The sequence below is a fragment of the Herpailurus yagouaroundi genome, unplaced genomic scaffold (assembly GCF_014898765.1).
Source record: "Herpailurus yagouaroundi ecotype Mexico unplaced genomic scaffold, PumYag 165, whole genome shotgun sequence".
In the NCBI taxonomy this organism is placed as follows: Eukaryota; Metazoa; Chordata; class Mammalia; order Carnivora; family Felidae; genus Herpailurus; species Herpailurus yagouaroundi.
The window spans coordinates 1,896,178-1,908,675 of NW_024412406.1; the positions used below are offsets into that span (position 1 = coordinate 1,896,178).

Here is a 12,498-nt window from a genome sequence, read left to right on the forward strand (position 1 = left end):
AAGGGGCGCCTGGGCGGCTCAGTCGGTTAAGCGTCCGACTTCGGCTCAGGTCATGATCTTGCAGTTCGTGAGTTCAGGCCCCACATCGGGCTCTGTGCTGACAGCTCAGAGCCTGGAGCCTGTTTCAGATTCTGTGTCTCCATGTCTCTCTGGCCCTTCCCCTCTCGAGGTCTGTCTCTCTCACTCTCTGTCTCTCAAAAATAAAAATAAACATTAAAAAAAATAAAGTTGTTTTAAAATGAACTTTTCGTGTTTCATATAAAGGCATATATTTCAAATACAATATTTTGTATTTATATTTGATTATAAGCAAACAATAGACACCTGTATTTAATTCTGACTTATAAATAAGAAACAGACATAGATGAGATTTCAATGGGAGATTCAGTAACAAAATAAATAGAAATACTTTGAATAGAAAAGACTTTTAATTTCAATTGTAAAATAAGAATATAATGTCATTATTATAAACCACAGTCATTTTTTTTCTTTTTCATTCACAAATCTGAGGTTGAAGACCTCTACATTATGAAGGGAGTGAAATGAAAATAAAAAAAAAAAAACCTGTTATTACTATTGTGATACTGGGTGAAAATGGCCAGAATTTTCTTCATTCCTGAAACTTTTATATGTCACATAAATAAGGGTTCAATTACGGACACAAAAGAGAAGAATATGATGAGAATTCTTTTTTTTAATTTTTTAATGTTTATTTATACTTGAGAAAGAGAGAGGGGGAGGGAGAGAGAGTTTAGGGGAGGGGCAGAGAGAGAGAGAGACACAGAATCCAAAGCAGGCTGAACTGTCAGCACAGAGCCCAACACAGGGCTTGAACTCACAAACAGCGAGATCATGACCTCAGTCGAGGTCTGATGCTTAAGGGACTGAGCCACCCACCCAGGTGGCCCCATGATTAGAATTCTTTTTTTTTTTTTTTTCAACGTTTATTTATTTTTGGGACAGAGAGAGACAGAGACTGAACGGGCGAGGGGCAGAGAGAGAGGGAGACACAGAATCAGAAACAGGCTCCAGGCTCTGAGCCATCAGCCCAGAGCCCTACGCGGGGCTCGAACTCACGGACCGTGAGATCGTGACCTGGTTGAAGTTGGACGCTTAACCGACTGCGCCACCCAGGCGCCCCTAGAATTCTTAATCAACTTTAGTCTGATGACAAAACAATGGAGACAAACCCAAAAATTTAGATTTGATGATGGTTTAAAAATGCAAGATAAAGCATCACTTAGTCCCATTTTCAGCCATGACAGAGTTACTAAAATCACCTTGCCCTAAAACCTGAACAATGTATGTGAAACAAACACGTTCAGACATTTAACAGCAGAAAACACAGGCCAGAATACCCAGAAAAGGAAATGTGAAGTGAACTGGCTTTCTGCCAGGAGGCACTTGCTAGATCATTGCATAGGAAAGGTAGGCAAAGGATGCAGCTGAGCAGAGAGAGCAAGCTCTTTGAGTTGAGGAGGCAGAGATGTATGTGGGAGAGAATGGAGGTGGTTGGGATATCTAAGCATTGGAGAAAATGGAGCTTTGTGGAGAAAGACATCCAGAAGTCTGCAAAGGGGTTTGCATGAGGTTGTTGGCCATTCTAATGGGTGTGTAGTAGTATTTCATTGTTGTTTCAACTTGCATTTCCCTGATGATCACATATGATTTTGGTGAAGTGTTCGTTAAGGTCTCTCGCCATTTTTTAATCAGGTTGTTTGTTTTCAGCATGGACTTCAAAAGAGAGATTACAAACAAGCTAAAGATTTAATGGAAAACATGAATATAATGAAGGGGAAATGAAAGGTATATTAAAAAGCCAAAGTGAACTTCTTTGGATTAAAAACCACAGTATCAGAAGTGAAGAACTTAATGGATGGAATTAATAGCTGACTGGAGACTACCTCCAAATTGATCATGGAAGACACAGCAGTATCAAATAGCCAAATTGAATCACAGAGAAAAATAAATGGAAAAAAAATTACAAGTACTTCAGAAACCTGATAAAAAATATCAAGATGTTTAAAATACATAAATTGGTGTTTAAGACAGAAGGGGAAAGCAGAAAGTATATTTGAAAAATATTCTAAATTTAATGGAACCAATAAACCTGTCAAAATCCTAAGCCAGATAAATTAAAAGATAGCCATACCAAAGCATATCCTAATCAAACTGCTGAAAACCAATGAAAAAGAGAAACTCTTAAAAGCAACTTGATGAAACAAGACTTTTTGTTTTATTTGCACATAGGAGCAAAGATCATCATAGCCTTTTCATCAGAAAATGTAATTAGAAATCAATGGAATGACATTTTGAAAGAGCAGTAAAAAACCTGTCAAGCTAAAAATTCTATATCCAGCAAAATTGTCCTTCAAGAATAAAGACAAAGTATTCAGACAACCAGCAGCCAAGAGATTGATTGCCAGCATGTCTGCATGATGATTTTCAGTAGAAAGAAAAGGTCACCAGAAGGAAACCTGGGTCTACATATGGAAACAAAGAACACTGGAAATGGTAAATATGTGGATAAATACAAGATATTTGCCAATTTTTAAATTTCTTAATTGTGCGAAGCAAAACGTTTAAAACAAAAATATTACTAATATATAATGAGTTAATAATATATGTAAAGTGTAACATTAAAAAATAGCTAAATAAGGACAATAAGCGACATAGTGAGATTTGAAGGTAGATTTTTGGTGGTCCTACAAAGATAGGTTATATGTTAAGTGTTGGTCCTGCTTTGTCGCAGAAGTCCTGTTTTATGCCTTTCATACTGACATAATTATTGATGAGAACACTTTCACTCTCAAAGAAGCCCTAGTTTTTAGAGAATATATTATATGATATCTCTAATGAAGTGAGACAATGTGCCAATATTTATGCCACAAATACTGGTTTAGAGCAATAGGTAAATCTGATGCCTGAGAATCTTCTAGGGAGCCTGTTAAAAATAGAGCTGTCTCCCCTCCCTCGACACTCTCCCCAATCCTAGTAAATCTGGGGCAGGACTTAGGCCTTTAAAAATTTAACATATTATTTGAAAGAACTCAAATTTTGAGAATCCTCTATTGTAAAAAAAAAAAAAAACTTTCAATTATTAAACCAATAGCAAACACCAATGTAAACATCTTGTGCAGAAATTAACACACTTTACCGCTACAAGGCTTTCAAGGGATCCTTATGGCCTAAGTTTTTCTTTCTAATATACTGTGTAGCCCAGAAAGATCTTGGAAGGCCTTTTTAACTAAACCACTAACAGGCCTCTCAGTCCTATGGAAGTCATGAAGAAAAAAGTGAGGGCAAGTAATACTGTAGTTCATTTCTTATGCTGATAATTTGAATTACTCTAAGATGTGATTATGTCCATATTCAGTGAAAATGAAGAATGGAAAGAAGTTGTTCTATGAGACGGGAGAAATTTAAAAAGGAACTGTAAATAAGACAATCATATTCAGATATATGAACATAGTCACTTTGAAAAACCTAACATAATCACAGACTTAAGAGTATGTTGGTTGTGTAAAACAGCATTAACTCTCTTATTTTGTTTTATTTTATTTTGTTTTATTTTACTTTACTTTTAAAAAATGTTTAATATATCAAAAGGCCTGCTTTAATGACATGCCAGTGCCACCTTAAAATAATCCCAATAACCCATCAGGAACATGCTCAAGTTGACCAGCCAACTCTTATTTCTAAACTTCTGTGTGTTTGCGTGTGTCTTTTAAATTGAAGCCAAGGGGCTCAGGTGATTGCTCCTTCCACTTTGTGCATCCTCAGGTTACCCAAGTGGTGTCCATCTGTTCCCAAGAGTGGGCAGGGCACAGAAGCCCTGCAGTGGTAGTGAGGGAACAACAGACAGCCCCAGATAGCCAACTTTTTCAAGCACACCTCCCTCACCCCTGCTCAAAAGGAGATCCTTATTTCTAACCAGAGTATTCACTTCAAATTTTGGCTCCCAATGACCAGAATGTTTTTCCTACTTTAGGGAAACAAAACAAAACAAATAAACACACATATCTACACACACACACACACACACACACACACACACACACACACATAAATACTTTTTTTTTACATTTAAATATAAAAATACTATTCTGCTTTGTGTTATAAATGGAGGACCAAGCAATAAGAACTTTTTCTTCTAAGGTAGGTCAATCCATCCTTCTGCTGAGCTTGTCTTCAGGTGAGGGCATTTAGTCCCGGGTAAGGGAAACACTGTACCAGGAGGACAGGGGCATTTTCCTGCTTGGTTCTCTCCTAAGTCTCACTTTCAATAGAAAGCTGGTTATAACTTTATACGAAATGGAACTTCCCACCAAGAGAGGAAATCCTAACCTAATCCCAGAGTAAGTAACCCATCCCCCACTCCAGAACTCAGCTACCTCAAAGAAAAAGCTCTCCCCCTCCCTTCACAAATACTATGCTCTGTCCAGATAGGTATGCCTATTGGACAAACACACCTGATTAAAAGGAAACAGTGGTTATGTCTCCCCACCCCCTCCCCACTAATGTACTAGACAGCTTCAGTAACAGGGGAAAAAGGGAGGGATGTAAAAAGATTAAGAACTTGACCCTTCTATCCTGATCAAAAGAAAGCAAGAGAAGTTAAGTGGGCATGAGGAATAAAAAAAGTCCTTGATATTCTGACCCTTGAGTTACAGCTATTAGGACAGTCAAGAGAGGGCCAAACACGGAGGCAGGATGGAGAATTAGGGGTTTGATGGCTGCAAGTCTAGTGCACTAAGTTTTTGTACTGGAAGTGTTCATTGCCAGTTTCAATGAGAAGACACATGCGGATGAGGGCTCCTGTCACCAAAAAGAGGTCACAGTTGGCAGAGGGGTGATGGTCTTCAAAGTAACCTTTCTCCTGGCCAACAGTCCAGGGAATGTGGATGCTAGCACCTCGTTTGGCCACGCTGGCAGAAAAGTCATTAATGTTGGAGGTTTTGTGGAATCCTGTTAGGCGCTGGGCATTATCCAGGGCCCCCTTGGGATCATAGGCTTAGATGTGGTACTGGTGCCGCTTGCTCAGTTTCTCAATGGACTCCTCAATGTACTTCAGACCATTCTCCTCTCGCATGGCCTTGGTGCTGAAGTCAGTGTGGCAGCCGGCACCATTGCAATTCCCAGGAATGCGCTTAAGATCGAAGGTTGCTATCACTCCAAAGTCTTCACATACACGATGCAAGATGAAACAGGCCATCCAGAGATGATCTCCCACATCGGTTCCTTCACAGTGTCCTATCTTGAATCCCACTGGGCAGGCATGACCTCAGCATCTGTCCCACCAATCTTGATGCTGGTGTATAAGCAGGCCTGGTAGTGAGCCTCCACAATGTCCCATGCCACAGTAGTGTATGGACCTTGGGGCCCAGGGAAGCCGTTGGAAGCCCAACCAAAAGGGGGCCCACCTGTGCCTATGAAAGTATATTCCTGCTCCATTCCAAACCAGGTGTGCCGATTGCTCACCATGTCCAGTATCTGTTTACAGGTATGCCTTAAATTGGTCTCTGCAGACTTTTGGTTGTACTTGAAGACTTCACAGAACGCCAGCTGTTTGGGGTCCTTGCAGAAAGGGTCCCGAAATACGGCAGCAGGGACAAGATACACGTCAGTGTTGGAGCCTTCAAACTGAAAAGTACTAAAGCCATCAAAATTCCACTGAGGCAACTCTTCTATATACTTGGGTTCACTTTCCAAGGTCCGGGTCTTGCAGCGCAGGCTTTCTCCAGCACCATCAATCCAAATGTACATAGCTTGGACTTTCTCTCCCTGAGGCAGGGACATGTACACCTGCTTGATGCCTTTGTTCATGTGGGGACTCGCAGAGGTGGCCATGGTGGAAGCTGTTCTGGGCTGTGAGCAGGCAGCAGGGCGGGTGCGCTGCGAGAGTGAGGTGTGGCGAGAAGAGGAGGCTGGGTGTACTGCTTAGATGCTCCGCTCTTCTCCCATTCTCAGCTCTCTCTTATTTTATTTATTTTTTTACTTTTTTTAACGTTTATTCATTTTTTTGAGAAACAGAATGAGTGGGGGAGGGGCAGAGAGAGAGAGAGGGAGACACAGAATCTGAAATAGGCTCCAGGCTCTGAGCTGTCAGCACAGAGCCCAATACAGAGCTTGAACCCACAAACTGTTAGATCATGGCCTGAGCCAAAGTCAGATGCTCAACCGACTGAGCCACCCAGGTGCCCCATTAACTCTCTTCTTGTAAAGAGATGGGGAAACTGAGGCCTAGTGAGTTTCAATAATTTAAATAACTCATCCAAAAAATAATAATTCTTGGTTCTAGAAAAAAATTATTTTGTTGCCTGGCTCTTACTTCAGTTTTTTTTTCAACGTTTATTCATTTATTTTGAGAAAGAGTGACCGCTGAGTGGGGTAGCAACAGAGAGAGAGGGAGAGAGAGAATCCCAAGCAGCCTCCATGCTGCCAGCACAGAGCCTGACCTGGGGCTCTATCTCGTGAACCAGGAGATCATGACTTAAGTTGAAATCAAGAGCTGGATGCTTAATCAACTGAGCTACCCAGGCACCCCTCAGTTTATTTTTAATCCCATATTACCCAGTAAAGTTTGGATTATTTACTCTCAAGATGTACTGTCCAAGTCTGCCCCTTCAATAACTTGGATAATTGAACCTTAAAAGTCTGCGACCATCTGAAAAAAATCATATGAGTATGAAATCTCATTTAGTTACATTATTTCTGAATAGATATCCAGAGGGTCAAAATATGCTTTTATAGTACATGAATAAAATGGCTAGGGAAAGCAAAAGTGCCTACTGCTATATAATATATATGATGTACATGAAACCAAAAAGTAAATAGCTCTAACATACAGAAAGAAATTTTTAAAATCTTTGGTTTTGCCATAGCTTTCTAAAATCTTTAACCATTCACTGTTTAAATTCAGTTTCTAATTTGGGAACATATCTTACTCTTGGAGATTGTTTGTTTCTTTAGTAGTCCATACCCTGCCCCATCACTTTTTCATAGTGTAAATATTTTTGGGAGTTTGTCAGTTTTTTGTTCCAATGCAGCGAAATATCATCAGGACATAGTTTAAAAGTTCTCTTGTTGCAGAAGCACTTTCTCTGAAAAAGGTAAAGAATAAAGTGTATAGAATGAGAAAGTATGAAATTTTCTATGCAATTCAAGATCATCATTCTTTCTTCTAAAGACATCCAAATGGCCTACGGTCTAATGGCCTCCAGGAAAAAATACACACCATAATACTTCCATCATGGATGGATACTAATAGCCAAATGGCTGAACTTTTGCTTGACCTAATTCAAACGAATTGGTTTTGTGTTCAACATATTAAAGCACAAGGCAATTAATCCCTTTCTTCTTAAGTTACTGGAGGGGGGGATGAGATAAAGAAAAGAAGGAAACTAACAATTTTGTGCTGCTATATTTACTTTATACAAATTATTTTATTTAATCTTAATAATCCTTTGAGGTAAGTGGTAATACCACATTTTACAGATGAGGAAATTGAGGCAGCTCAGAATGGTTATGTAAATCGTTCAACATTCAGTATGAATAAATAGCAAAGTTAAACTTTGAATCCAAATTAATGTGACTCTTAATCATTTCAGTGCACAATCTGGAAATAAGGCCTACTCAATAGTAACTTCAGGAAAATTCAGTAATTTGTCCTTAGAAGTAGCTGTGATATTTTCTAAGTATTTTCTGGGTATTAAAAAAAAACCCACCTAGTCATAATCACTGCATGGTTTGTGTCAATGGAGCCCAAAATACCTGCTCCTGCAAATTACTTTACCTTCCAGAACTTCCTGAATCTGCCCAAACTTGATCTCTTTTATAGCATTTGCATTTCCTGACAGATTACTGCTGCCTATGCCCAACCTTCTGGCTGAGTCAGACAATGCCCATTTCATGCTGGGAAGCTGTAGACATGATACCTATGGTTAGAATTTAGTCTCTAGCAACGTCCCATAGCAAACCAGAGATGTTTGTTAAAAGGAGCGTAATTATTTTTAGAAGATGGAACACATATATAGTCCAAAACCTAGAGGTCCGCTTGCTAAAAGTTCCATTCAGCAATCCTCTTTGCCATGGACACTTGAAGTATCATTATTGGATCTGCTACATCATGAGCTCTTTGTGGCAGGGAAATTTAAACTGCACCCTGAACTTGCTGTGGAGCCTTCTCTTTTTCTGGTCCCCACTCAACACTAGCAGCCTGTCACTTTGTAAATGGGCCAAAATTACACAAATGTGGTGTATGTAAATGGTCCACACCCTTTTGAAGAGGGAGTAGAGGGAGATTTCTGATGGGTACTTTCACCAGTGGTGAAAAAGAACCTTATTTATTCCTCAAGGGGACTTGGCCTCCCCTTTAATCAAGGAACTCTGGATCTGTGAATTGACATAGGTCTGGAAATGGAGTGAGAAGCCATGGCTCACCATTGTGGAGACTTGAGTCAGGTTTATGGCTACCAGACCTAGAGCTTTTTCGGTTGCACAGACCAAGTGATATTCTCCTAGTCTGCCCATTTATTTTGCTAGGGACATGATAATCAATTACTACCTCCAAAGATCTTCAGGGGCGAAGGTATTCTGATGGCCTGTAGGTCTCTGCTGCCCTTTAAAATAGATGTTTCCACCTGTCTTTGGCAATTAAATGCTGCCACAGGATCCTGCTACTCTGAGATCCTATAATGCCCACTGAGATCAGGGTACCCATTTTAACAGTAGTGTGCTAGGTTGCATAATGTCTTCCCTTCCTCCCTGCAAAGATGTCCACATCTTAACATCAGAAATCTGTGAATATATTACATTACATAGTAAAATAGACCTTGTAGATATAGTTAAGGATCTTGAGATGGACAGATTATCCTGGATTGTCTGGGTAGGTCCAATGTAATCATAAGGGTCTTTTTAAGACATAGACAGGAGGTCAGAGGAAAGAGATACTACACTGTGTGTTGAATGTAAAGAAAGGGACCATGAGCTGTCTCTAGAAGCTGAAAGAGACAAGAAGTAGATTTTCTTCTGGAAAAAGGAAGCAGCCCTGCGAACATCCTGGGTTTAGCCCTGTGAGACTTATTTCAGACTTCTGACTTCCAGAAATACAGTAGAATAAATTTATGTTGTTTTAAATTACTAAATCTCTGACAATTTGTTATAGCAGCAATGGCAAACTAATACAGATATCACCCTATAAAATAGTGCTTCTCAACCAGGATTAATTTTGTTCCCTCTAGGGAACAATCAGCAATATCTGGAGGCATTTTTGATTGTCATGATTCAGGGGAGGGTAATACTGGCATCTGGAGGGTAGAGATCAGTTCATCCTGCAATTCACAGAAAAGTCCCTCAACACAAAGAAGTATCCTCTCCAAAATGTCAATAGTACTAGATTAAAAATTCCTGCCCTGCATCATGCATGACTGTGAAAGGCAAGTAACCACTAAGTTTTTCAAGAATGTAGGTGTTCCCTCACTAATATATTTTTCAATGCCTCACTGAGGGCAATGTCTTTCAGACCTTCTCATGAAGCATAGTTGCACACAATAAATCCAGTCCAATGTTTCTTCTTCTTCTTTTTTTTAATGTTTATCTATTTCTGAGATAGAATGTGAGTGGGTTAGGGGCAGAGAGAGAGGGAGACACAGAATCTGAAGCAGGCTCCAGGCTCCGAGCTATCAGCACAGAACCCGACACAGGGCTCGAACTCATGAGCTGTGAGATCATGACCTGAACTAAAGTCGGACGCTCAACTGACTGAGCCACCCAGGCGCCCCCCAGTCCAACATTACTAAATCTCTAAGTCTTTGGTTTCCTTCCTCCATATCATACTGAAGTAGCATGTCAGCTTCGTTAACTATAGGCTACTGTCATGGAGTCTAACTTTAAGCCAATGAACCACATAATCCTTCAGAACCATCTCCTACTGCACCAGCTAGTCCATTTAAAAACAGAATCTCAAAAGGTGCCCTTTTGAGATTCTGTTTTTAAATGGACTAGCTGGTGCAGTAGGAGATGATGAGCACTGGGTGTTGTATGGAAACCAATTCGACAATAAATTTCATATATAAGTAAAAAAAAAATAAAACAATAAAAACAGAATCTCCTTAATTGCTCCCATGACAAAAAAGAAATGCTATCATGTGATGTAATAGATATGTTACCTAACACCCTGTGAGTATCATATTGCATGTAACAAGTCAATGTTTTACACCTTGAAGTTATACAATGTTATATGTCAACTATATTTCAATAAAAATATTACAAGAAAAATTTAATTACCTCCCCAACCCTGAGTCTCCAGCAAATATACCCTTATCAATGAATTCAGCTAGATTTGGGTTTTTATTTCATTTGCCTTGGTCTAACATCCATAGGCTCCTTTCCCATTCATTCCTTAGGTTTCAGTCAACATATTTGCAAAGACTTGGAATTCTTTCATGTGTAAGCTATTTCTTCCCGGGTAATTTTTATGTACCCATCCCTCTTGGAACATGATGAGATTCGATCTTAGTTACAGTTATAGGAAGTTTTGATATCCTCCTTCCACATGTTCACCCCAGATAAGGTTATTGTAAGATTATCAAGCAGAAGGCTAGTCTCAGATACTGGAAGGAAAGCTACTTCTAATGGGATGGGAGTCTCAAAGTGATCTGGAGGCTCCAGAGTGTCAGTGTCATCAGCATTCAACAACACACGTACCCATCCCAATATTCAGAGTCCCATTCTTGATCAGTTAATGCCCTCCCTTTCGTATGACAAATCTGCTGAGACTGAATTCAGTGAGCATTGTAATACAGATTTTTAGCAATATCAAGCCTGCAGTTTCCAGAAATAAGATCTTAGTTTAGGGCTATATGGAACCTCTCTGATTCTCAGATAGTGATTTAAGTTGAGAGTTAACAGGTCTGAGCTTGTCATTTTCTCTTTGCTATTTCTCAAGTACACTCAAAAGAACCCATCCCACACCACAATCCTTGCAGTCATCCTCACAGTCAGATTGGCCGCATGCAGTTCCACATGGGCTCCCAAGGCTCATCACAATCAACTGCAGGCATTCACTCATGCATTAATTGCATACATATTTATTGAGATTTATTCTTTACTAGTTCTTTTTCTGGGAGTTGTTAAAGATTCTAACAACTTACCAGAATGTTTAATGTGTTCAATAAAAATTTGAGAACAGATTATTATTAAACAGATCTTTCTTCAACCCTTAATAATCTCTTATAATGCATTTGTATTTGTAACATTTATAAAATGTTTTTGTATACAGCCTAATCTTACTTAATCACAGGAAACTTCTTTAGAAACTATCAGGAGTTGGGGTGTCTAGGTGGCTCAGTCGACTAAGCATCTGACTCTTGATTTCAGCTCAGGTGATGACGTTGTGGTTGTGAGATTGAGCCCTGAATGTGGAGCCTGCTTAAGATTCTCTCTCTTTCCCTCTGCCCCTCCCCCTCTAAAAAAAAAAAAACACAAGGAGAAAAAGAAACTAGCATGAGTTTAGTAAGACTAAATAATACTAAAATAAACATTTCCTGTTTTGATACTAGACATGGTACATAAGTTAAATGATACTGATCTTACAATTCTTTATTTTGGCAAGGAATTTCATAAACTTTCCTATGCCAGCCACATAGGCAACTTAGAGAAATTTGGCTATATAAACTTACAGGTTGGTGGATTTACAAGTCTTTGAAATTCTGCACTCAAGCAGTATTAATTATTTTATCATCATCTACATATATAATTTATATAGGCCTGGAGAGAGATCTTCTAGGATATAACTTAACACTGTCCCATTCATTAGTCACCAGAAGGTAGGTGGCTGGAGTCTGGGAGAGGTTGCTAATAGAAAATAGAATAAAAATTTTAAAAGACATTTTTAAAGAGAGATCATAGAACAAAACTAACAAAATGAACATCAGCAGTGATAAAATATAAAGCCTTGATTTTACATTCAGATAAGTAAATTGCATTAACACAGTATGAAAGAGCACTTGCCTAATTGTATTTTATATGAAAAACACTTTAATATTTTTTGATTGAAAAATCATTACAATGTAAAATAAAAGCACTCCTAAGTAAGACATCCATTAAACTTGGATTGCATTAATATAAATGTGATAAATTACAGGTTGAAAGGTTTAGGTCCTAGGAACACCTTTCCTTCTAAGTTCAGACAATAATTGAAAAAGTCTATATATTTAAAGTCCTCACTGTTTACAAAAGTAACCAAAAATTTGAGGAGAAACCAGGCAAGGACAAGAAGGGAAACAATAAAAGGTTTAAAAACCATTCAAGAGAAAAATGTCGAAGGGCTTGAACTATTAGCAGAGAAAAACAAACAAACAAACAAACAAACAAACAAACAAACAAAAACAGCTGGGAGAATGACAGCAGTGTTCATCCATTTGGATGGACATTAAATGGATAAAGTGTTAGGCTTCTCTAAAGATTCAGATGGTGAGCTTAGGACTGTAGTAAACG

The 12,498-nt window shown here is 38.9% G+C and overlaps 2 protein-coding genes across 9 annotated transcripts in view; both read right to left on the reverse strand.

The window, feature by feature from the left end:
• The window catches only part of RALYL (RALY RNA binding protein like), a 718,636-nt gene that overhangs the window by 338,663 nt on the left and 367,475 nt on the right, over positions 1-12,498 (reverse strand). The gene's annotated exons all lie outside the window — the stretch shown is intronic.
• Positions 4,437-6,025, reverse strand: LOC121038044 (glutamine synthetase-like). Its single transcript, XM_040487485.1, is given in 2 exon segments — positions 4,437-5,265; positions 5,268-6,025. Coding segments are annotated over 2 exon segments (1,104 nt in total). The 5' UTR covers positions 5,851-6,025; the 3' UTR covers positions 4,437-4,744.